Source organism: Aulostomus chinensis, chromosome 10 (genome assembly GCF_037954235.1).
Source record: "Aulostomus chinensis isolate RoL2024-O1b breed Wild chromosome 10, RoL_Achi_v1.0, whole genome shotgun sequence".
NCBI classification, from domain to species: Eukaryota; Metazoa; Chordata; class Actinopteri; order Syngnathiformes; family Aulostomidae; genus Aulostomus; species Aulostomus chinensis.
The window spans coordinates 30,089,200-30,116,178 of record NC_141329.1 but is presented as its reverse complement, the minus strand read 5'-3'; the positions used below and the strand labels follow the sequence as shown (position 1 = coordinate 30,116,178).

Below are 26,979 nucleotides of genomic sequence, written 5' to 3'. Positions count from 1 at the left end.
CCAATAACCTGCCCCGATAACAACCGGACACTCGTGCAATATAACAGACTGTATATTATTATTATTATTATTATTATTATTATTGTTACTACTGCTGGTACTACTATTATTATCATTATTAGTATTATAACTATTGTTATATTTTTATTATATTATATCATCATCATTATTATTGTTCTTAATTGTTATAATAACAATTAAGAACAATTAATATTATGATTATTCCTGTCACTATGCACATATACATAACCATCCAGGTACACACAGGCACACGCACAAGTATATATGCAGATATATATATATATATATATATATATATATATATATATATATATATGTATATATAGTCTTTTTTTCTCTTCTTTGCTTTTTTTCACTAAGGTTTCATTTATGTCTATTCTATGGTAACAGTGCTGTGAATGAATGTTGAGGAGAGTGCAATTTCCCTGGCAGAACGTCCAAAAGGGATTAATAAAGTAGTCTGTCTGTCTGTCTGTCTGTCTTGACAGGATTCAGGTTCGTTTAAGGTTTGGTTCAGGCACACAAACAGATTGTTGGAGACGAGTTAAGGAAAGGTTCTGTTCCAGCCGGACTGGGGACTCCTCACCACTGCGATTCATGATCTCACACATTCAGACTTCACGTCTTCACATGAGGGAAACATTCAGATGAAAGTACTTCTCACCTATAACGGTGAAGACGCCGCCATGTTTCTTCAACCTATCACCTTGCAGAATCTCACGAGATGCGCTCCCCTGCTGCTCAGGATGACGTAACGGCTAACACACACGGGGACGGCACTGGCATCCCGGGACAAAGAGCAATTTAACTTTAAAATTTCTGTTGGTGTGGTGAAATGAGTTATCCCAACTCACAAAGAGCCTAAAGCACTTAATTTTGGCAGGTTACACCCTCAATAACAGAATTTTAAAACATTAGACATGAATAGCCTATTGATTACAATAATATACAAATTACAATAATATGCATGAGATTAGGCATTAGTTATCCTCCCACAAAACACCTTATTTTTACAGAAAGCAAGAAAATTGAGACAACTGCTTGGGGGGGGGGGGTAAACTAGGCAACTGCAAAGCTTTGTTTGATTTCAGAAGAATGACGTGCACGCTGCAAAAGCACCTTTCCAAAGAAGTCTGAGCCTTCTCAGAGGAAATAACTAATTAATTCATAAGCGAAGTCTGAATGTCGTGTACCTGATTTCTTACCCAGCCTCAAAGCTGTTGATGAGAAGATGCAGGAACTGAGGTGTCCTGGTGTCTGAGTGGTCAACAAGCAGTCCATCAGAAACAACCGTGCTTGACGGATTCCCCCTCTTTTTCAAACCCAAGCTTTTAAGATTTGAACTGCTGAGTCACTTAGTTTGTGATCATTCGTCCCATGAAACCTGGGCCGCTCCGCCCTCTCTCTGCCCTGTCCTCCACACGTCATCCACAGGCACAGGGACAGGTCCAAGGAACCTTTGCCCGCTGACAGTTAATCATTAAGACAGTGAGGGCACAGAGTTAAGACTTCCCCACCCACCCCACCCCCGGCTACGCCACCACAACATGGCGCGGAAACTGTCCGAGGATGCATCCAGGAGCATGAGCTGCAAGGACCAGAGGATCCAGGACCAGGGCAGCGGGGACCAGAGAATCCAGGACCAGGGCAGCGGGGACCAGAGAATCCAGGACCAGGGCAGCGGGGACCAGAGCCACGAACTCATGCGGAGGTCCAAGAAACTAAAAGACAGGGAAGTTTTCACGTTGTGAGTAGAAAGTAATCAGTCCCGGAGCTGTTCTACACAGAGGAAGGGGAAAGACCCTGCTGGAGATGTGGCAGAATGATTGGTTCGAAAGTAAATATCAGAAGAAATGTAGAGATTCAGTGCCGTCTCTTTTAGAAATACAAATGTCGAAGTTCTGGATGTCTGCACCTGAGCGACAGCTACCTGCCTGAGTAGGGTTGTCACGATACTGGAGTTCACACTTTGATACGATATTTTGAAAAATATTGGTATTCAATTCGATTTTCGATACCAAGCAACCACTCAGAATTTAGTGCATAAATGTTTTTTATTTAAAGAAAAATAAAGAACTTTATTCTTGAGGAACATAACTTTTACAAGTTCTTCTTTACACATTAACAGTATTTAAATAAGTTTGAAAATATGTGACCTACAGTCGATGAGCTTCAGCTCGCGCTCGCTAACAAGACAACTCGTCAAAGTGAACAGTGATCGATGTGGTGACTCTCACCAACACTCCTTCAAGTTCTGCGGTCACCAGCCTCTAGACCTCTAAACCTGCTCAGGTCCGGTGTCTGTCTGGGAGGAGCTTCGCTACCTTCGTCGTGTGAGCTCCTTTGTCGGCTCAGCATCTTGCTGCTGTCCTTGTTCATCCGACTCGAGTCCAAAGAACCTCCAAACAGGACTTCAGCTCTTTTGTTGATTTATTAAAACTGGTTGGTCCTGCAGGCGCCATCTCATGGCAGCTGACACACGTGAAGCGAAAAAACCCCAATACAGCCAGCGGTGTTTGTGAGCGAGGCAGGAGGGGAGGGGCTGCTGCACCATGGCTCGCCCCAAGGGCAGCGCTTTGTATGTGTGTGTGTGTGTGTGTGTGTGTGTGTGTGTTAGCGGCGGAGGCGGCGGCACATGTTTAACCCAAAGAGGCAGGTAGAGTATCGATACTAGTTAAAAGTCATTTAGTGCCTTTTTACTTTTCAAAATCGATATTTAATCGACAAATCGATATTTTTGACAACACTACGTCTGAGTGCCGGCGTCAGAGAGGGATGGAAGTACGGCTCCATTGCTGTTGTTTTAGGTTGCATCGCAGGTTACCGGTATTTCGACATGACAACAGCCAAATTCAAGTACTTCTAAAGCATGTTCATGTACCTCTTCACGTTCGTCATGTACTTCATAGTCGCAGTCAACACACAATGTTGCAGTTTTTGTTGCCAGTTCACCGGATGCAAGCTCTTGCTGTCTTATATTCTGAGGGATTTTTCAACCACTTTTATCAGTGCTTGTGGTCAAAAATGATAACATTTTGCACAAAGCTCTGCAAATTTGACTCTTTTTTTTACTGTAACTACCCCTATAGTTTTTTTCCCCTCTAAGAGCCTTTAGAGCTTTTCTTTGGAAACTCCAAAAGTGGTCTATGTCACCGTGTTAAATAAATAAATATGTATGAAATCATCAAAATGCAAAATACTATCCAAATGTCCAGACAGCCCCTACAAAGTGGAGAAACGCCTGAATTCCGTCCTCCAGGCCCACGTCTGCATGGTGAACGAGAGTAAACATGAACATATTTAGAGGATTAACTGCCTTTGCTTCAGGAACTCCGTCATGGAGTTTTGTAACTTTGCCACAGTCGCGGGCGGCTGGTCTGCGGCAGTAACCGTGCGAACTTGCCTCTCCCAGGCGGCTGGCCAGGACGCTGGGCGCGGGTCAGGGCCTGGCGGCGCTCGTGTGCGGTACGGCCGTCTCCTCCCAGTTCCTGGCCTCCAACTTCCGGGTGAACGCGCCGATGCTGCAGAGCCTGCTGAACTACGCGCTGCTGTGCGCCACCTACACTGCCGCGCTGCTGTGCAGACCAGGTGACCACATGTGCTACATCACAATGACGGCGCTGTGCTTCCTGATTACCTCAGGAAATAAAATGAGACACGTGACCATGACAGTTTAATGATCTGAACCTCTTGTTTTCATATTGACTGTTCCAGTAAAATTCAATGCAATTCAGAAAGAACAATTTTACTTCATGCTGTAATATCTGTACTACCCCAAATGATTATAACAACCGTGATCAATATTTGATGTCCTGATATCAGTCGGATTCGTCCCGGACAGTGGACGTTTAGCCCTGAACAGTGGACATTTAGCCCTGGACAGTGGACGGCTAGCCCTGGACAGTGGACATTTAGCCCTGGACAGTGGACGGCTAGCCCTGGACAGTGGACGGCTAGCCCTGGACAGTGGACAATTAGCCCTGGACAGTGGACGGCTAGCCCTGGACAGTGGACATTTAGCCCTGGACAGTGGACATTTAGCCCTGGACAGTGGACGTTTAGCCCTGGACAGTGGACGGCTAGCCCTGGACAGTGGACATTTAGCCCTGGACAGTGGACGGCTAGCCCTGGACAGTGGACATTTAGCCCTGGACAGTGGACGGCTAGCCCTGGACAGTGGACATTTAGCCCTGGACAGTGGACATTTAGCCCTGGACAGTGGACGTTTAGCCCTGAACAGTGGACATTTAGCCCTGGACAGTGGACGGCTAGCCCTGGACAGTGGACATTTAGCCCTGGACAGTGGACATTTAGCCCTGGACAGTTAGCCCTGGACAGTGGACAGTTAGCTTTGGACAGTGGACAGTTAGCCCTGGACAGTGGACGGTTAGCCCTGGACAGTGGACAGTTAGCCCTGGACAGTGGACATTACCCCTGGACAGTGGACGGTTAGCCCTGGACAGTGGACAGTTAGCTCTGGACAGTGGCCATTACCCCTGGACAGTGGACAGTTAGCTCTGGACAGTAGCCACAGTCCTGCAGAATCAAGACCAATTAAAGCTGCAAGCAACATTGAACGGGCCTTCGCACCCTCGCGCGTCGGGTGCGGCGCAGTCTAGATGTCAGAACCCTCAGTTTGACACAAAGTAGAAGTCCAGAAATTTCCTCCCCATTGGTTCAGGTTGTAAGGTGCAATGTGGCACAGCAACTTTGGGGGCTTACAGAATCCAAATCGCTTGAGTTATTAAAAAGTTTTTAACAACTTTTGTTCAGCACAGTGTCATAAGTCATATATTAAAGTTTAAAGGCAATACCATCAACGCCCAAGGAGGAGATAGCGTTTGTTCGGGGTGCAAAATTGCACTGAAGTCATAGTTTCTTGTGCTTATTGTGGACTTCCTGTAGGATTTAGGTCAGGGGGGTCAGCATATGATTTGTAGGTCTTGATGAGACAAGTCATCGAGTTTTGGTCTATTTCTCTACGACATTCCTGCAAGCTGTGGCGCCCCTTTTTAGATACCTAGGTGGTGCTGTGGAGCACATTTTGGCACTTTGGGGGTTAATTTTTACATTTTATTAAATTTTTCACCAGACCAGATGTGCGTGCCAAATTTGCTGAGTTTTTGAGGGTGTGTAGGGGGTCAAATTGAGGTCTAAATTGGCGGAATAAGAAAGAAAGAAAGAAAGAAAGAACAAAGACACATAACAGATACAACAGGGTCTTTGCTCCTTTGGGGCTCAGGCCCTAAAAAATGAAATTTTAAGTGTTTTTTAATGTAATTTATAAGTGGTTGCTATTGGCTAATGATTTTGTGCTGTGAAAGATGTAGGCGGGGAGGCTGCAGCTCCGGATTCACCACTGGGTGTCACTGGATCCCTGACACTGGCCCTACAGGGTTGTGGGTGGTCTGTTGTTGCATTTGTGGCGTGTCGATGGGGACATGAATGGTAGCCAAAGATGATTGAGGCTGGGAGTTGTGATTGATCACCGTCATCTGTCCTAAAGCTCTGGCCGAACCAACATGTCAGCACTGAAGTTCAGGCGTGGTCCCCTTTACAACATAGGGGATGGAAATATTTTACAGATTCTGAAGAGCCGGTGGTGGAAGTACCTTCTGCTGGGGCTGGTAGATGTGGAGGCCAACTACACTGTGGTTAAAGCCTATCAGTACACCACCCTCACCAGTGTACAGGTGGGTCTCTGCTGTATTAGTGCATGTGTATGTCTGCAGAAGCCTAAACGGGCCATCGATCATGTACAGAGCAGTTTGAATGGATGTTATGGCGCTGCCATGTTCCCAGCTCGTGCTCGTGTATTTCTATGATGTGATTGTACTCACTTGTGTGGGTTTTTTTTGTAAGATTGAGTTTTTCCAGTCTAGATTATGTTGTTTTTTGCGTATATTTGCACAGCTTTCTGGTGCTTCTGTCTCCAGCTGCTCGATTGCTTTGTGATCCCGGTCCTGATGATTCTGTCCTGGTGGGTTTTGAAGACTCGCTACAGGCCTGTCCACTACGTAGCTGTCTGCACCTGTCTCCTTGGGGTGGGGGCCATGGTGGGGGCCGACCTGCTGGCTGGAAGAGACCAGGGGTCGAGTAAGGACTTTCCTCAATTGTTTACTTACTTACTCTACTCCCCTGCACATGCACAGGTGGTTTATACAGATTTAAAAACTGAAAAGCTGGCATACTGCATCAGATCAGACTTGGACATGTTTGCTCCCTCTGACATTGGTCCTCTCCTTTCTGTCTGTCTGTCCTCTCCTTTCTGTCCGCAGCCTCAAACATCTTGCTGGGTGACGGATTAGTTCTGCTCAGTTCTACTCTGTACGCTGTGTCCAATGTGTGTCAGGAGTACACAGTGAAGAACCTCAGCAGAGTGGAGTTCCTTGGCATGGTTGGTCTGTTCGGCACCATCATCAGCACCATACAGATGTAAGTGTCTGTCTGTGTGTGTGTGTGTGTGTGTGTGTGTGTGTGTATTGGTACCTCTGATCAGTCTTAGCATCCATTCAACATCATGTTCGTATTCTTGTCAGTGTTCATGCGGTCACGAAAAACCTGGAAAACAGTGATTTTCAGGCCTTGTTAAAAAAACAAAGCCAGTAATTTATGTCCCTATTACCTGAATATTGGAGGATATTTGGTTCAGTTCAGACTGGCTGAGAAAAATTACTTTAGGTTATACATTTTCATAATAGTGGCCCGGTGGATCAGTGGTCCTCGCTGTGGCCCCCAGCAAGAAGGTTGTGGGTGGAGCCACCCCGCTGCAGCACGGGGTCTTTCTGGGTGAGTCTCCATGTTCTCCCTGTTCCTGCTGGGTTCTCTCTGGTACTCCAGCTTCCTCCACAGTCCAAAGACATCAAGAGGGACCAGGTTAATCCAGACTCTAAATTGACCGTAGGCTTGGCTGGGAGAGCCAATGGTTGTCTGTCTCTATGTGTTGGCCCTGCCATGGACTGGTGACCTGTCCAGGGGGAAGGCTGCTGGGATAGGCTCCACCCCCACCACCCTCAACAGGAGGAGAGGGGGAACATGGAGGGAGGGATGATGGATGGATGATGGAGGGATGGATGATGGATGGATGGATAATGGATGGATGGATGATGGATGGATTTTCATAATAAATTCTGTTATGTTGTATGTAACCAAGCGGTTTGCCATCAGTTTCAGTAAAAAATCAAGAGGTTATGTTGACATGGATTTCTCAGTTTGTCTTCTTCTTTCCTTCAAAGTGCAGTCTTGAACTGTCGGTGGTAACATGTGAATGAACCCTGTGTTGTTTTCTGGCTCCCAGGCTGATCCTGGAACAGCAGGAAGTTGCTTCCATCCAGTGGAGCTGGCAAATCGGTCAGTGTGGGACCGGACTAGAGATGTGCACGCCAGAATGCAGAGATGACATGTTTCCTTCATGATATGTTCTTTACATTGATAAACCAAGTGTGTTGGAGGATAGATGTTTTTTTCTGGATCAAACATCTACTCAACAGTTTATATTCACATAATTACAAAGTGATATTAATACCTTTTATTCAGTCCAAATTGAAGGATTTCTACATCGGTCCTCTGCTTTTCTGGATTAGAGGCTCCTGCAATTCATGACATGCTGGAGTCAACGCAGAACCAGCAACTTGAGACGTCTCAGAGATTCAGTTTAAAATGATGCTTCACCCAAAAGTGTCTTTTCTTCATCAATTCTGATTATGGATTCTAGCAGACTGAGGCTTTGTGATAGGACATTTTTTGGCAGTTTTGCTCTTGTGTACCTTCAAGCTAAAAATGCGTGGCTGGCTCTTTCCGCAGTCTTTCGTCATTCATATGGGAAAAATGTCTTTGTGAGCTCCAAGCACTCAATTGTTGATACTTTCTGGGTGAAGCATTGCTGTAAACGGACTACTTTCCTCCTTAAGTCACACAATATTTACAGCGCATAAATTTGACGTTTAGTGTTGTATTTCAGGTAATTTGACTGAACAATATACAGTTTCAGTTAATTTGTCAGTGAGTGAAACAAAGGCACTGCTTTTCCTGGATGTTGAAGCCTTCCTCCACAGCCCGGCTAACAGCGTGGCGTCTCTCCTCTCAGGGCTCCTCTTCTCTGGCTATGCCTTCTGCATGTACGGCGTCTACAGCCTCATGCCAGTCGCAATGAAGCTGAGCAGCGCCACCTCCATCAACCTCTCCCTGCTCACTGCCGACCTCTTCAGCCTCTTCTGTGGGATTTTCCTCTTCCAGTACAAGGTGAGTGGATAAACCGCACTGATACAGTGCGTCTGCTCAAGATTTTATGGAACTCATCAGTCTTACTCCTACGCACAGACTTTTTCTCTGGGTCACAGTGACACAGGTGTTTTAATAAATGATAGAGTTTAAAGTGTAACCTCGGTGTCACGTGTCTCCACAGTTTACAGGATTTAGAATCCTGTGACCTTTAAACAACTTCCACTGCAAATACAATATTTCCACGTGTGTTGACTCTTCACTTTCATCTGGCCACTTTTATCATAAACTAGCCTTGTCCCAGCGTAGTTGTTCGTTCAATATGTAGACAAGTCCTGTCGTGAGTATGGCTAAAAATGGCAACAGGTTGTCTCTGAAGAAATAGTTCACCCAAAATAAAAATTCTGATGGAAGGTCGGGGGACTTTAGTCCAGCGAACACTGCTGGAGTTACACTCAAACAGGCAGCGCAGTAATTAATTGCAAACTGCTGTGGTGAATGGAAACCAATTTTTAAACCTTAAAAATAAGCATAATAAAACCACAAAATGTACCCACACTCTGAAGCAATCAAAGTGGCCTGAAGCCTCAACACGCCGAGTTGTTTTGACCAAACTCGCTGACGCCACGTTTTTAGCCTCACTATAAACTTATCAATACCGTTGTTGCCAGGAGCTCCAGGCTACTGTCAGCAGCGAGGCTAAAAACATGGCATTTGATAGAAATTCCACAAAACACATAGATCTACAGAGCTTTTAGACAGGGCAGAACCAGGTTCCAAAAAGACGAATCCGGGTCACTAAATAAAGAAGGAACTCCCAACAGTACTTGGATCAGATTGGAAATCAACTGCAGATCTGAACTCTCCATCCTGCTCCAGTTCTCTGGACTCTACCTGGTCTCGCTGGTGGTCATCCTCATTGGATTCATCACCTTCAACACTGTGCCCACATCCAGAGGCCCTGCCTCCTCCTCCATCTGTGAGGAAGGCTGCTACGACAACCCTGCTGCCACACAGGAAGTGGCAGTGAAGATCCCCCATGAGGTGGAGAGGGAGGTGTCGGAGGAAGAAGGGAGGAGGAGGGAGAGGAGTCCCACAGGGTCACCAGAGAGCCTCAGGAAAGCAGGCGTTGCTGTTGGACGTAGCACTAAATTGTAAGCATGAGAGCTCCTCGGGGTGTCATAGATGTATTTTTTAATGTATTTATTAAGCTGTGTCTTCAGGATCACCCAAACACAAATGCAGAAAAATTCACATTTAATCCTTAAATGGCACCAAAGCACTGAATTATCAGGACAATCACAACAGGATCACAATGTTTTTAAAAGATGATATCCATCATTTCCACAACTTTTGAAATTCTCATCCTTTATTAATTACTATGTTGTAATTTTACATTCCTTGTTGACCTTAAGTTCAGGAACTTCAATATTTTAGACTCAACCATCTCTTATCTGAGTTCAGTTAATTTTTTTGTACTTTGGAACTCTTGGCCTTGCTCTATATCAACACGAGACCCTTCAGCTATGTGTTTTATTGTTAATATAACTGATTGTTCTTGTGCTATGTACCATTACAAGCTGTGTTCTTATTAATCAAGTTTGAATTAATTGAATTATAGCTTCCTTACTGAGATGAAAACAACTTGCATTCCAAAAATGTTCATTAACTTTACAAAAAGCAGATCTGTATTTATGTGTATTGCTTTGTATGGGCCTGATTGTGAACAGAATGTAGAAATCCAGCAGCCAAAACAAACAAGCAACACTTCCTAAATAATGAATCCATCTGGACTTCATCACCTTAACACAGACTTGTTAAGGATTTGCATTACAACATTAATTTCTTGTCATTTTAGATAAGAAAATGCCCCAAACAAAAATGTTGCAAGTTCGTGTAACATTTGATGCATCTCCAACTCTACAGTTTATTTAACAGACGCTTTCGTCCAAAGCGCCGTGCAACACAAGCAGACTGGAGGGGGAACCCTTGGTCAGTAGACAGAGCCTCAAGGTTGATTGGCGGCAGGTGCTGCCTTCTAGTGGCAGAAGAAGGGACAGGTTTTCTTTCTATTTTAACTTAACCACGATGAATAATTCATCAACAATGTCTTTTAGCGTTCAACACATTCAGTATTCAACATCTGAGCAAATGTTAGAGAGGCGGTTTACGATTCTACTTGGTGTCATGGATTATTTTTTATTTAATCGACTATAAACTATTTTATATTTTCTTATTTTACTGTCTTTGCTATCAAATTTCTTTCCGAATGATGAGTATTTTTTCTTATGTTTACTTTCCTGATTAAACAGGTGAAATTACTCAGTTGTCTTCTGTGGCTTTTTAAAGTAAATCGAAAAGAGCCGCGACCAGTGGCCCCCCTTCCCCGCCCCCCCAGGATGAACAGCACGGAGGAACGCGGCCTCCGCTTCTCAGCGGGACTTCCTGACTGTCACGTGCTTACAAGTCTGACGTCATCGGCTGTCCGACATCACACAAACACACGAAATAAAGTCGCGCTCACCGCGAACGGCCCGGCGGTTGGTTTGGTATTTCACTTTCGGGATCCATCTTTCCGACTCACCATGGGGAACTGTTTGACTGTGGGGCCGAACGAAGCGCTGGTGGTGTCCGGTAGGTCCCTCCCGTCCGCGTCGTAACTCCGCTGCACAGCTAACGGTGCTAGCTGCTGCAGGTGCTAGCTGCTGCAGGTGCTAGCTGCTGCAGGTGCTAGCTGCTGCAGGTGCTAGCTGCTGCAGGTGCTAGCTGCTGCAGGTGCTAGCTGCTGCAGGTGCTAGCTAGCGAGCCTAGCGGACAGACCGAGCTAACCGTGGAACAACAGCAGCGCACCGACTCGCCGCTTGTTCCACTTCAGCGTGACTGAGTTCAGTTCGCCGAGCCGCGACTTGTCTTAAGGGAGCCGGTTCGGAGTCAGTTCGCAGCTCGTGCGGATCCCGCCGCTTGTCCGTCCCGACGACGTGCAGTTACTCGTCAGCTTCGTTGGTGTTTAAGCTCCAAAGTTTACACGCGTTAACGAATGTGTCTGACAACGTGAAGAGCTCCAGATTTGTGAGGCTCGGGGCCGCCTGTGGTCGGGCCTTGTTATCCGTGAAGGGGCGGGGCTGCTCGTCCTCCAGCTACTTACACTCAGCTCTGGATTTGGTACGGAAGTGGAAAATTAAGGGAAACTTAACGTGCAGCGCCGAGCGTCCGGTCCTGTGTTTGTGTCAGGAACTCTCCTCCGAGCCTGGGTCAGGGGAGGGTTTTTCAGCCGATTTATGGGTCGCGAATGATTTTGTGAAAGATGATAAAACAGTTCAGTCGGACTGGAAATGCTGTTCTTGGAATTGGTCCTGTTGTGTGTCTGGGTGGAAGTGCAACTGCTCTAAAGCTTTATCTAAGCTCCACTCACTATGTAACAGTTCTTACAGTAGTACTGATTTACTTGTACACATCAACAGGGCAGTTTACCTCAGAAATATGAGAATGAACGTCGATCAATCATGGCTCCGTAGTCCCTGGGCAGGACAACTACGAATGCATATCAGTCATGTAGCAAACTTCAAAATGCAGCAACTGTCACGTTGCCTCCCAGAGAAACTCAGACTGTTGCAGGTTTAGCTGCGAGTGTCTGGGTGAATCTGAGATGGTCTCCTCTGATGCAACTCTTCTTCTTCCCTTAGGCGCTTGTTGTGGCTCTGATGAAAAGACCTACGTTGTGGGCGGCTGGGCTTGGGCTTGGTGGCTCATCTCGGACACCCAAAGGTGAAAGTTTAGCTTAGCTTAATATTTGGTAAACTGTGTACAAGGTTTCATGATAAATGAAGCTTTATCCAGCTACAGAGATTCCTCAGGTGACAAGTTGTGATGTCCAGGCTGTCACAACAGCACAGATCTCATCAAAGAACGTTCCATTTTAATAAGCTTTCCCTAGCGATGAAATGTAAAAATGACCATTTGCCAAATTCATGTTGCCAAGTCTGTCAAAGTAGTCTGAGAATAGTGTGTATTTCTTTCCTGTAATGCAAATGTTGTCAAAATTATTTTTTCTGTCCTGCTACTTTTCAACACGTTCTCCTGAGATGCATCAAGTCCTTTTCTGATGAAGGCGCACTGTCCTCTGAAATCTGTCTGTCACGAGCCACGGCAGCCGGTGTCCAGTTTAAATATCAACCCATTCAAGCCTGTTTGGTTTGATTTGGTTTTGCTGATTTTCTGTGTTACTTCCCTATTCTGTTCATAATTACGATCACCCGCTCTGTTTTGCTCTGCTTTATTCTCCTGTGTAGCATTTGAAGGCGCAGATCAAAGGGGAGGAAACATTTGATCCGAATATTCATGTGATAATGAAGTTACAAGTTGTCTGTTGTAAAGTCTTGTTGAAGTGTGTCGCTGTCCTCAGGGTTTTACGGATGTGCTTTTGTGTCACTACAGGATAACGCTGGAGATCATGACTCTGCAGCCGAGATGTGAGGACGTGGAGACGGCGGAGGGCGTGGCCATCACTGTGACTGGGGTGGCTCAGGTGAATCCATACACTCATGTCCTGCAAATGTATAACACATGGGCTGACATGCTGCTGGGAATCTGCCACGTAGGGAAATCTGGCATCAAAAGTCAAAGGATTTGTGATCTGATCAGATTGTTCTTAACAAACTCAACAGGTGACGTCACACACGCACGTGTGTCAAAGCAACAACTAGCATTCAGCAGGACAAGACTTGTGGTTCCCAACCAGTAGCTTACTGGTTCCAGACTCTGGAATATGATCAAATTGCTGCTGTATTTTGTCATGACAATAAATGAAGAGTCTTTGTGTCCTAGACTGAGGGAAATTACGTGAAGCTCTTGGAAATTGTGACAAGCATTTAAAATGTTTTCTCAAGTTATTTTATAGACTAGAAGAGCCATTTATAATTATGAAAAAATGAGCAAATTAACTGATGATTAAAGTAATTATTAGGTGTCACATAAAAGCACGGATGACCTCGTGGTTGGGTGGGATCACGTTTGTGTGTCTGTTTTGGTCCGCACACGCAACAGTGGCGCTGCTGTGCTGGATCTGTCTGAAAGGATCAGCCAGAGGAGAAAAAAAATACAGTCCAAGAAAATGAAAGAGAAAAAGAGAGAGAGAAAGTTATTAAGATTTGAAAGCAAGGCCATGGTAGCGGCCCGACGTGCCTCAACGTTTCCAGCTGTGATGCACTACAAGAAGAAAAATCCACTGGGCACCTCTAAATACAAAGATCGTAACAACTGAATACAAGAATAACAACTGAATACAAGAATAACAACAGAATACAAGAATAACAACAGAATACAACGATCGTAACAACTGAATACAACAATAACAACTGAATACAACGATCGTAACGACTGAATACAACAATAACAACTGAATACAACAATAACAACTGAATACAACGATCGTAACAACTGAATACAACAATAACAACTGAATACAATGATCGTAACAACTGAATACAACAATAACAACTGAATACAACGATCGTAACGACTGAATACAACGATCGTAACGAGTGAATACAACGATCGTAACGACTGAATACAACGATCGTAACGAGTGAATACAACGATCGTAGCGACTGAATACAACGATCGTAACGACTGAATACAACAATAACAACGGAATACAACGATCGTAACGACAATACAACGATCGTAACGACTGAATACAACAATAACAACTGAATACAACGATCGTAACGACTGAATACAACGATCGTAACGACTGAATACAACGATCGTAACGACTGAATACAACGAACGTAACGACTGAATACAACAATAACAACTGAATACAACAATAACAACTGAATACAACGATCGTAACGACTGAATACAACGATCGTAACGACTGAATACAAGAAGGACGACTACGTACAACGATCGTAACGACTGAATACAAGAAGGACGACTACGTGCCTCAACGTTTCCAGCTGTGATGCACTACAAGAAGAAAAATCCACTGGGCACCTAAATACAACGATCGTAACAACTGAATACAAGAAAACAACTGAATACAACGATCGTAACAACTGAATACAACGATTGTAACAACTGAATACAACGATCGTAACAACTGAATACAACAATTACAACTGAATACAACAATTACAACTGAATACAACAATAACAACTGAATACAACGATCGTAACAACTGAATACAACAATCGTAACGACTGAATACAACGATCGTAATGACTGAATACAAGAAGGATGACTACGTACAACGATCGTAATGACTGAATACAAGAAGGACGACTACGTACAACGATCGTAACAACTGAATACAACGATCGTAACAACTGAATACAACGATCGTAACAACTGAATACAACGATCGTAACAACTGAATACAACAATTACAACTGAATACAACAATAACAACTGAATACAACAATAACAACTGAATACAACAATAACAACTGAATACAACAATAACAACTGAATACAACGATCGTAACGACTGAATACAACGATCGTAACGACTGAATACAAGAAGGACGACTACGTACAACGATCGTAACGACTAAATACAAGAAGGACGACTACGTACAACGATCGTAACGACTACATACAAGAAGGACGACTACGTACAACGATCGTAACGACTGAATATAAGAATAACTGAATACAAGAACGACGACTACGTACAATGATCGTAACGACTACATACAAGAAGGACGACTACGTACAATGATCGTAACGACTACATACAAGAACGACAACATACAAGAACGACAACTACATACAACGATCGTAACGACTACATACAAGAACGACGACTAGATACGACGACCATAATAACTGATCGAATCAGTGTGGCTAAATCATGAAGCAACCACACTGCCCTTTAAGATTTCTGTCTGTTTGCTCATGCCTAAGCTCTTCCTTAGATGATTGATACTGTGGCGTTTTGAGGGAGGTGATAGACGCTCTCGTGACCTCACTCATCATTCACATCATCGTCTTTTTGTCAGGTGAAGGTCATGACGGAGCAGGACTTATTGGCGTTAGCTTGTGAGCAGTTTCTGGGTAAATCAGTGATGGAGATCAAAGCCGTGGTTCTGCAGACTCTGGAGGGACATCTGCGGTCCATTCTGGGTGAGAGGACACTCAATTCTTTTTATTTAAGTATTTTTCCAACATTCCAATGGTTGGTTGTTTTAGCTCCTACAGATTTTCTGCTGTTTATCTATTTGTGCTCTATAATTTGTTGGAAGACATCCAAAAATACTGTTCATGGTTTCCAAAAGTGATGTTGTGAGATTTTAGTTTTTTCCCACCATCATTTCACGACAACAAACAACTGAAGCAAATCTTCAGCTGGAACGAGGGAATCGGGACCCTGTTTTTCTTTGACTGTCAAAATAGCCGGTGAAGGATTAATCTTCTTTGCCTTTGATTTGTCCGTGACATTTTTGCGTCTGCTTGATTATTTGACTCTTTTGCCTCTAAAGCACTTCAGTCAGCAGCAGCAGCAGCGCAAACCTGATATTTAACGTGACATTTGGGGTTTCAGTTAAACGATGCTTTGTGATGCGGTCAGCTTCAGCCACGGGAGAATGATCCTTTTCTCTACATTTGTGATGCGTGATCTTGAGGAAGTTTCTCTTCTGCAGGTACCTTGACTGTGGAGCAAATCTACCAGGACAGAGACCAGTTTGCTAAACTGGTGAGGGAGGTGGCAGCCCCCGATGTTGGCAGGATGGGCATTGAGATTCTCAGCTTTACCATTAAGGTGGGTTGAAGGTGCTGTGGTGGTGTTTTGACTGTGGCATGAAATACAGTGTACCCAAAGGACAGACTCGTGGCGCTTCAAAAAAACTGGGACGTCATGACTTTCTCTCCAGTATCGTGTGAACTACTGATTTTTTTGATGGAGGACAAGGAATTGGATTGTGTCACAAAGTTGAACCCCCCCCCCCCCATTTTTCTATGCGTAAATCAATACATCTGTCATTACTTTCTTCTTCTTTCATGGCAACATTTTAAATAATAACATCAAAATTATATATTCTTATCTTAGAAACTCAGTTAAATGATCAAATCAAATGGGTGTCTTGGTTGCACCCGCTATGAATACAGAACACAATTTATTTCCATGACTGGTAAAACAAAAGTAGTTTGAGTGGTAGAATTTCTAGTCATTGAGACGTGGCTGGTTATCTAAGAAGTTAATATGGCATGAGGTAATGTATTCACCAGCTGAATGTATGAGAACGTTCAGGCTGGTGTCAATCAGGGAAATGCTGGTTGGCTGTGTTTCATGTTGTTGATGCGCAGACAGAGCGGATCGCTGAAAGCCCACAGTCCATCCCTGTCAGGCCGATTATTCCAGGAGTCTGTGACGCATCACAAGGGGTTAGCTCAGTAGTGGAGACGTCGAGCTTTTGAGGGTTGGTTTAAATATCATCCAGATAGATGTTTGTTTTAGACTCAAACACTATACTCACAGCACTTTGTCTCTTGGTGGAGATGTTCTGTGCAAGTCTTCTGGAGTGTTGATGTTGTTAAAGTCATGTCAAGTTTAGTTGAGACTTTCTCACTAATGGGGTGCTCGTTCACACTTCCAGTTAAAGAGACATTAACTCAAGCCAGTAGCTCTGTTCTAGTGCAGGTGACTAAGTAAGCTGTTACCTCAGACGGATACAAAGCGGCCACAGTTTTGCCAGCTCATTCAGCAAAACACAGAACCGCCACTTCAGATCAGACAAACGTCCCTTCTTTAGACTCCTCCTAAAGTTCCCTTAGGAAACAGCAGGTAAATGAAGCTGCGAATGTCCCCCTTTCTTTGGTGGCTTGTTGCAGTGCAGTGCTTATTTACTGTTTTCAGTGCTGCCTTCTCTGGGGTCTTGTAGTCCTTATTCCTATAACTTAACCCTTTACCTCTCCATTTGATGATGAGTAGGGCTGGGTTTAAAAAATGGATTGAATCCATTTGAATCAATTTCCTTTTAATGGTTTGATATCGATTCTTAAAATCCACAGATCAATTTCTAACTCGCAGAGAACAGCCTGTTTATCAACTCTGGCAGTCTCGTGTGATCAGCGGTTGGCGCCAGTTTTAATGGAATGTGATCTTGCGAGAATTCACTACCAGTCAAGCAAACATTGCGGAAAGAAGCACAACCCTGAAGGCACCCCCGGCGAGATTAAAGGCCGATGTTTGGATGCACTTTGGTTTTAAGGACGGAGAAAACAACGACTCGAGGGGGAAAAAAGCAATATGTAAACTATGCAACGGGATGGTAAAGTACTGTGGGAATACGACAAATCTTCGCAACCACTTTCAGGACATCACCCAGCAGAAACCCAGTCGACACGGCTCAAACAACGCAGCCTGGAGCAGGTATCGGCCCCTAAATTATCGGCAAACTCACAACGCGCACAGAAGATAACCGAGGCTGTAGCAGTTTTTATGTGCAAAGACATTCGACCTTACAGCGTTGTGGAAAACGACTGTTTACGAGGTCTCATAAAAACTTTGGAGCCGTGCTACATTTTGCCGACTCGCAAACACCTAAGTGAAGTGACAATACCAAACATGTACGCAGGCTTAAAACAACGCATCGAAACTTCGCTTCAGTCAGCAGAGAATGTGGCATTGAATTGTAATTGTTGGACGTGTCCTGTTTGTGTGTCATCTTTGTAGATACTTTATTTACATTGTCTGTCTTGTAGTTTATTTTAATTTGATTTATATTCATTCATTTTTTTGTGTTGTCAGTCACTTGGTCATGTTTAAATAAAAAAATTGATGTTGAATCGTGAATCGAAGCGAATCGGACCCTGGAAAATCAAATTGATTTGGAAAATCTGAATCGATACCCAGCCCTAATGATGAGTTGACCGCCTTTTATTTTACAGCCTCATTTATGTCGACCAACACACGTGGATGAAAATCATGTCTGTTTTCAGTGATTTTAGGTGAGCGTCTGGTCAAGTTAACATGTCCACCTGTTTGTCTGTGTTGGCAGGATGTGTATGACAAACTGGATTACCTGAGCTCCCTCGGAAAGACCCAGACAGCAGCTGTTCAAAGGGATGCAGACATCGGCGTAGCTGAGGCAGAGAGGGATGCTGGGATACGGGTAGGAGGGCTCTAGTAGCTCCTGAGAATGTGAAGTGGATTGTGTTGCATACAACAGTTTGCTGAATGCTGGCCTGCTCTTTTTTTCTCATTTCCCAGGAAGCAGAATGCAAGAAGGAGATGATGGATGTCAAATTCCAGGCTGACACCAAGATGGCCGACTCAAAACGAGAACTGGAGCTGCAGAAAGCTGCTTTCAACCAGGAAGTAAACACTAAGGTGGGCACCTCAACTTACATGTCACTTATCACTCTGGATGTGTGATTGAAGCCACAGTTCTAGTGTTGAGCCCCTATAAAGGGTTTTACTGTTCTGGTAGTTCTCTGGCATAAAAGATGCATTGATGATGGCCAAGGCACCTTCTGACAGTCGTGATGCATCACTGCCAGTCACCAGGAGAAACGTGTTTTCTAAAAGTCACAGTCGTGAGAGTCTGTGTTGATGTTCTCAGAAAGCAGAAGCTCAGCTGGCGTACGAGCTACAGGCAGCCAAGGAGCAGCAAAAAATCCGCCTGGAGGAGATCGAGATCCAGGTGGTGCAGAGGAAGAAACAGATCACCATTGAAGAGAAAGAGATTGACCGCACTGACAAGGAGCTTATTGCCATAGTCAAGAGGCCTGCTGAGGCTGAATCCTACAAAATGCAGCAGCTGGCTGAGGGACACAAGTGAGTGAGAGCCAGTCCGACTGTTCACCAGCAGTAGTAATTGGAGTGCCACTGATGGCACACGAATCTCGCGATACGATACAATACACGCTATTCAGCTCACGATACGAATTTGCGAACGCGAATTTGCGCAAACAGTTTCCATTCCAAGTCTATGCAAACGTGCGAATGACACGAGGCGAAATATTCGCCATTCGCACAAGTTGAAAATATTGAACTTTGGTGAAAAATTCACGTCAAGACAGCCGGTCAGCGTTGAGGACGTCCCGACGTCACGGCTGACTGTGACTGACAAGATGGCGGACAAGTTGATTGTGGCTATGTGTGGAAACCCGGTGCTATGACACTACGTGTCAAAATCACAAGAACCGGTTGAATAAATTGGTGTCCATTTGTTACATCCTGTCACCAATCCCAGCGAGCAGGTCGTCAAACTGGCCAGTCGTCATCCGAAAATGCTGCTTGAAGCGGTGGTTATCCAGACGGAGCTCCTGGAGGAGCTCGGTTCACCGAGCGGGGAAATTCACCGAGCTGAGCTCGCCTCTAGATGGTGTTGATAACCCAGATATGACGGCGTTTAGTTTTCCGACGTATTTCTGCCTTCCATGGCAGGCACAACACAACAGTTCTTTGAATATTCACGGTGAAATGGTGGAAAGAAACGTTGCCGGAAAGACTCGCTACTCGGGCAGGTGAGCAAATTCGCGCGAATGACACATATGGACACTAAAATGATCCGGCGTCAAATTCGCGTGAATGACGCAACGTGAAATTTGCGTCTGGTGTGAACACACAGTAAGGCAGCTTTTTAGCTTGATACTGAACATAGGAGGGAGCTGCTAGCCAGTCCAGCCACCAGCTTCACCAAACATAAACCGTGGCAGCCAATAATTAGATTGGCGGGTGACAGCAGCATAGCGGGGCTCCATCACGTTCACCAGGCGCCTAAAGCCGGTGTTTTCCACCACCCAATAAGCTCTCTTGTGACTAAGCTCACAAACCCCCACACTTTTATCGAAATCGTAACTTTCTTTTTTGTCTTTGAACCCAAAAAGCTCCCACACATCTGCGTTTAAGCGTGCAGGCGCTGGATTTACACTCGCCGCCATTCTCCTGGATCTCTCAGCTCTCACCTGATGAGAAAGGCGTAGTCGTCTGGGTAACTAGAAATGCTCTACAGCGACACCAGCGGCTGGCAGACAGAAATGCTCTTCCTGCAAAGAGCGGGACACGGGGGATTGGAATGAGGCTCAATGTATCGATACTCACGGCTGAAAAATCAATACTCTGAGGAAACAAACTATCGATAAATATTGCAGGATCAATAAACCTGCTCAGCCCTAGGTGGTAACGAGTCGTACTCATTCCCACTTGGCAAAGGGAGCTACTTTGATTAAACGAGTCACGTCGGCAGTTTTGTCTGTTTTCAGGATAAAGACAGTACTCATAGCTCAAGCTGAAGCAGAGAAGATCAAGAAAATCGGGGAGGCAGAAGCCTCCTCGATTGAAGCAGTGGGCAAGGCTGAGGCTGAGAAGATGAGACTGAAGGCTGAGGCCTACCAGCAGTACGGCGAGGCAGCCAAGACTGCCCTGGTCCTCGAAGCGCTTCCTAAGGTAACACAGGAGCTTGTTTCCTTTCCTGGTGTGTCTGCTCGGCGCAGCATGTCATGGAAAACGAACCACCAGGTTATTTACTTGAGTGCGTGTGTATCTTTGTATTAGTTGTTAAGAATGATAATAATTTCTGTCTGTTAAATGGGAAGTTACTTTCCAGAGCAGGTTAGCTTAAAGACGTTAAATGCTGGGGATCACCAGCTTTGCTGTGTCAAAAGTGAAAGTGATGGAAACATAAACCGCGTACTTGCCATTATTCACAAGTTGTTAGACTGACTGTATACCCTGTCACATGATCACTTTTAAACTTTCACTCAACCTCATTTTCCAGATTGCTTCCAAGGTTTCTGCGCCATTAGCTAAGACCAACGAGATTGTCATCCTCAGCGGGGAGGGCAGCCGTGTCACGGGGGAGGTGAACCGCCTTCTGGCCGAGCTCCCTGTGTCGGTCAGTGCTCTCACTGGAGTGGATTTAAAGAAGGTAAGCACACTTTATGATCCAGATCATTTAAAACGCTCCTGCGGGGCTGTTAAACTGCTGGTGAACAGAGCTAGTTAAGGTGTGATAACAGGATTTTATTCACGGTGGATTTGAACACAACCGCTCCTCTGTGAGCGAGGACTTGAGAGGCAGAGGGGCAGTGAGCAACCATCTCTTCTCAGCTGAAAACGCCCTGATGCTCCAAGTAAACCATCAGAACACCCTCTGATGGGCCGCGGCACGTCAAATCAGCATTTCTGTATCGTTGCAAATCCTCCATATGCAAGTTGATTTATTGTATTTGTTGAACTTATCTTAGTGGTCTCTTAAACATTGTTCACTTGTATTCTTACAGCATTCCTGTTTGGGGATTGTGGGGTTAGATGGTAAATCTTGCAAGTATCAGTCTTTGTTTATCCGCTGGAATTAAAAACTATGAATCAAAGTCTCAGCCGCTGTGCTGACTGGAGGACTTCCATCTGACATACTCTCCTTGTAGCAAAGTCCTAAACGTAAACCAGAGCTGGCTGCTGAAAACGCTCAGGCCCCTGAAGCCCCTCGGCCCCGGCGTGGTCCTGATAGGAGCGCCGATAAGAGGAAGGTTTATTTTGAACAGGCATTCCAGCTGTGAGCCTCCATATGTTTGGAATCCATGACTCATTGTGAAATGCTAGTCAGGGCTGAGTGTGACACTTAAATGTGTTGTGGTTTTGGACTCTGAAGGCTGCATTCTGATCTGACCTGTTTGCCACCATTTGACGTTGCCATTTTTATGATGAGAGCAACAAGCAACACAAAGTACGGTTGTTGTAAACCAACTTACAGCAAGTTAAAAGTTTTATGTCAGCAATTGGATGGTTTCAGTAAACAAAAGTGATCCTGGAATAAAGAATTTGATCAGAATAGTGGACGACCAATTTCTGTCATACGTGCAGTATAGTATTATGAGGAGTAAAGAGTTTCCCCCAGAGAGCCTCAGGTTGAAGGGTTGTCCTCCCGACAGATCCCGCTGCTGCAGCAGATGACCACTGAAGCCTGAACACAGAAGACTCCGGATGACTCCAGTATCGGCCGTATGCACTCTCATAGACTGCCTTTAATACACTTGAAGAATTTTGTTGTTTTATACATATATACTGTCTACCAAGTGAATTTTGGAAACCTCTGGTGCCTTACTTTATACAGGACCAGAATATCTGCATGCACTGCTGCTCATTCAAAGAATTTGTAATCTAAAATGGGAACATTTTCAGTTGTTTTCTCTGCTGTGTTTTCTAGTAATGCATTGGCCTGTTGTTCTGAAGTATCATTGCAGAGGAGAGTGTGAGGGCTGACCGACCTGCTGACCCCCAGCCCTGTTACTTTACAGTGGTGCGTCCAGGCCCTGCTCCCTCAGACAGCCAGGCCTCTGCACTCACGACTTACATTCTGTAGGCTGCAGGGTCTCTTCTTGATTTAAATGTCTCTGTATTTATTGTCTCTCCCACGGTAATATGAATTTTATTTTCAATTTTAGTACTTGTTTATGTATTGCATATTCTTGTAATTTTGAACTCTCAGATGATATTCAGGTTTTCTTTTTTTACATGTTTTTGTGATTGATTTGTGCAATGCAACACAGGTGCTCACAATCAGAACTTTGTTCATAACCCAAACTTCATTTTTTCTCAAACTGCTGAAATTCCCTTTGATTTTTATTGATATCTAAGAATTTATCCACAAATTGTTGGTATCAGGCTTTATAGGCAGGGTTATCTGCCCAAAGCAGATGCAGATTTTATGTAGATGTTGTTAGCTTGTAAAGTGGCACCTCTTATTGACCCGGTCCGAAAGGAAATGTTTTGGCAATGATGAGTTTGCAAAAAACGGTCTGCGTTGAAAAGACAGATTTAAAGAGCAGAGGAAAAAAGACGAGATGAAAATTCTCTCAATGACGGAGTTGCATGAAACCTGTAAATGTTGAAAACCTTTCAATCGATGAAAGGCCGAGTGGACAAGGAGGGGCGTTGCTTGTCTTAAATGTTAAATACGAAGCCGTGTCCGTCGGGTGATTCAACAAACCAAATTACACATTTCAGAGAAATCTTTTTGTTCATTGTTTACACTGATTTGTTTTAGTAAATGCAAGATCACATCTAGTTAGCAAGGTTAGTTCAAAACTCGCTGTTTGTGAACTGTTGCAATGTTGTTAAAGAATCAAGTCGACCAAATGGAAGGATTCTTCTAAGTGTTAGAGGTGGACGGAGGAAGATGGAGGGACGGTTGGAGGCAAACCGGTTGACGCCTCCCTTGAATATTTACTTATTTTACACGCCCGGTAGCTGGAACCTGCTGGCCTCCTTCACTGAGCTCCACTTGCCTGTGCTGAGGTTCAGCTTCCGGCTCTTTTACTGATCAAAAGAAAACTGTGGTGGTTTGGAGTTGCGGTTGCAGAAACGAGCGGCCGGTGCCACCACCAGGATCCACAGAGGACTGTTACTGTCGTTCATGTAGTTCTTGTGCCAAGCGCTCACCTTCAGTTGGTATTTATTTTGCGTCATTCTTTGCTGTCATAGTGACCTGACCATACTGTGATCCTTTTTATTCCTTTTGGCTGATAGATATTTAACTTGAAACATGTTCAGTGTGGAGCTTTAACTTGTCTTTAATGTTTTTGTGAAACTGTGACATTTGTTACCACATACACGGTCCAAGTAGCCATGAGTTCCTGTATGCTCTTGCTGCATGTCATCCATCTTTACTCAGAATAATCAGTTCTTTGGTGTCATTCTAATAAACCCTAATACCACAATCTAGTGGTTTATTTCCTTTTCTCAATTTTGCAAACTTCTACTCGTTTCACTGACTCGTCATTTTTGTTTCAACGGGTACGAATGTTTAGAGTTACAAGCAGTGACAAAACACATTCAAGTTGTAAAATGCACCAAACAAGTACGTCTATCCAAAAACAGTGTTAATCCATAACAAATTAAAGTTAGAGGATCAATGTTGGTTCGAAGCACATTTTTGAATGACGTTTTGAATGTGTTTTATTGAAACATGAACCTAATGTGCTGGATTTGGGGAACTTCTTCGTGTAAATTCTGGATCTTTCCTGCTGCCAAACTGAGAACACAAAAGCTTTAATTTGTTTTCTTTTTACATTTATCTGTATATTGTTGGCATATGTTTTGTCAGTGTTACCTCAAAAAAATACAAGAAATTGAAGATGAAGGGTAACATAATTCTTTTGTTAGCCAAATCATAATGATAATCAACTTCTAATATCCTTGACACTTGTAATTACCACTTTATCAAGAAATACCACTCATTTGTCAAGTTTTTTTAGTCCAGTCACTGACTTAATTGTGTACCTCCACTTCAGAAAAAAAACATATGTATATATATAGAGAGAGAGAGAGAGAGAGAGAGATGGACTGCTTCTCTGCATGGCTCCCTGTCAGATTCAGAACAGAATTTAAAATTCTCCTTCTACCGTCAAAGTCCTCAACAATCAGGCTCCTTCATCCCTGCCAGAGCTCCTAGTCCCCTATGATCCAGCTAGAACCCTTCGCTCCCAGGATGCAGGGTTCCTGCTGGTTCCTAGAGTTCTAACAGTAGAATGGAGCCAGAGCCTTCAGCTATCAGGCTCCTTCATCCCTGACAGAGCTCCTAGTCCCCTATGATCCAGCTAGAACCCTTCACTCCCAGTATGCAGGTAACTAAAGTTAACATGGCTTCGGTGGGCAACTACGCTAAAACAATGTCGGACTCCGTAGTTTTCTCTGGCCCGCTGCCCAATTTAGCGAGTGACGACATGTTTAGCCGCATGCGTTCATTCCATCGCTGGATGTCCAGGTGGTGCTGAGATAACAACGTGGCTCACAGACAATTGGAGCTCCTTCTGGGGAAAGCCTGGTCTGATTGGGAGAGATGGCGTCCATCCTACTTTGGATGGTGCATCTCTCTTATCTAGGAACAGAGGCCAGTTTGTTAGCCATACTAATCCCTGACAAGCACCCAGAGTTCAGACCAGCAGGCAGAGCTGCAGGTTAGCACGCCCTCTGCTGGTTCCTTGGTGTAGTCACCCACCCAGCCTATAGAAACTGTGTCTGCCCTGAGGCTGTATAAGCCTGCACCCAAATCTGGAGGAGTAACTTATAGCAACTTAGTTCAAATTAAAACAACTGCTCCAGCAAACCAACCCAGTAAAACTATTAAATGTGGTTTGCTAAATATTCGATCTCTCCCATCCAAGTCTCTCCTAGTGAACGATTTAATTACTAATTATCAGATTGGTGTATTAGCACTTCCTGAAACCTGGGAGCAGCAAGATGAGTGTGTTAGTTTAAATGAATCTTGCCCTCCTGGTTACATTCACTACCATGTACCTCACACCACTGGCAGAGGAGGAGGAGCTGCAATCTATCAGTCAAATTTGCTCATTAACCCTCCACCTAACAGTTCATTTAACTCATTTGAGAGCCTGACTGTCAGCTTCTCCCTCCCAGACTGGAAAGCAGAGAAACCACTCTTACTTGCTGGGGTGTACCGTCCTCCTGCACCTTATTCTGAGTTCTTAGAAGAACTCCCTGACTTTCTGTCTAACTTGGCATTGAACTCAGACAAAGTCATTCTAGTGGGTGACTTTAACATCCATGTGGACGTCAATGATGATTCTCTGGCCACTGCGTTTAAGTCGCTTCTTGATTCTGTTGGCTTCTGTCAGAGGGTAAACAAACCCACTCACACTTTTAATCACATCCTTGATTTAGTACTCACTTATGGAATAGAAGCTGACCGCATCATAGTTCTTCCTCAGAACCCCGTCTTGTCTGATCGCTCCTTAATTACATTTGAATTTACTTTAACAAATTATATTCTACCTGTGAAAAAGTCCTGCTTCAGTAGATGTCTATCTGACACTGCTGTTTCTAGATTTAGGAGCTTATTCCAGCAGAGCTTGCTGCCACACCTTGGAGTGATATAATGGGCAGTTATGCTGATTCCACCCCACCCAGGTGGACTATCTTGTGGACAGCACTGCAGCAGCACTCCTTGGGACACTTGATGCCGTCGCTCCCCTGAAGAAGAAGGTTATCAACCAGAAAAGAATAGTTCCCTGGTACAGCCCAGAGCTGCGTGCCTTAAAACAGAAGACCAGACAACTGGAAAGGAAGACACATTCCAGCCAGCATGAGGAAGTCCGCCAAGCCTGGAAGGAGAGTTTATTAATATATAAAAAAGAACTCCGTAATGCTAGAAGCGCTTACTACTCGTCCCTGATAGAAAAGAATAAGAACAACCCCAGGTTCCTCTTCAGCACCGTGGGCAGGCTCACCAAGAACCATAGTGCTGTTGAGCCATGCATCCCCCAACTCTCAGCAGTAACGACTTCCTTTCTTTCTTTACTGAAAAGATTGTGAACATCAGAACAAAGATTGCCAGTAATGGAGGACAGACTACAGTCCCCATAGAAGCACCTCCCAGACTTGGTGCTCACTTGGACAGCTTCTCCCCATCGACCTGTCAGAATTAACTTCTGCAGTCGGTTCCTCCAAGTCAGCCACTTGTCTGCTGGATCCCATCCCAACAAGCCTCCTTAAGGATGCCTTCCCTCTAGTCAACACTTCTATATTGAACCAAATTTATCCTTCCTTAGTCACAGGTTATGAGCCACAGGCCTTTAAGGTGGCTGTCATCAACCCTTTACTTAAAAACCTTCTCTTGACCCAGATGTGTTAGCCAACTATAGGCCAATATCCAACCTCCCCTACATCTCCAAGATCCTTCAGAAGGTTGTCCTGGAGCAGCTACATGAACATCTGCACAGCAACGAGCTCTTTGAAGCCTTCCAGTCTGGATTCAGGGACACCATAG

The 26,979-nt window shown here is 44.5% G+C and overlaps 2 protein-coding genes across 2 annotated transcripts; both read left to right on the top strand.

Moving 5' to 3' along the window:
• The first annotated feature begins 1,568 nt into the window (after positions 1–1,568).
• Positions 1,569–10,556, top strand: slc35f2l (info solute carrier family 35 member F2, like). Its single transcript, XM_086215053.1, has 8 exons — positions 1,569–1,768; positions 3,434–3,609; positions 5,587–5,714; positions 5,958–6,117; positions 6,300–6,456; positions 7,319–7,371; positions 8,108–8,262; positions 9,121–10,556. The coding sequence occupies exons 1-8, from the start codon at positions 1,569–1,571 to the stop codon at positions 9,397–9,399; spliced, it is 1,308 nt and encodes a 435-aa protein (XP_086071179.1). The 3' UTR covers positions 9,400–10,556.
• A 134-nt stretch (positions 10,557–10,690) lies between these two features.
• On the top strand, positions 10,691–23,929 carry LOC147255259 (flotillin-2). The gene is made up of 11 exons (XM_086217027.1): positions 10,691–10,875; positions 11,925–12,006; positions 12,676–12,766; positions 15,247–15,370; positions 15,889–16,007; positions 18,247–18,360; positions 18,459–18,578; positions 18,811–19,025; positions 20,456–20,639; positions 20,971–21,120; positions 22,124–23,929. The coding sequence occupies exons 1-11, from the start codon at positions 10,827–10,829 to the stop codon at positions 22,157–22,159; spliced, it is 1,284 nt and encodes a 427-aa protein (XP_086073153.1). The 5' UTR covers positions 10,691–10,826; the 3' UTR covers positions 22,160–23,929.
• The last annotated feature ends 3,050 nt before the right edge of the window (positions 23,930–26,979 follow it).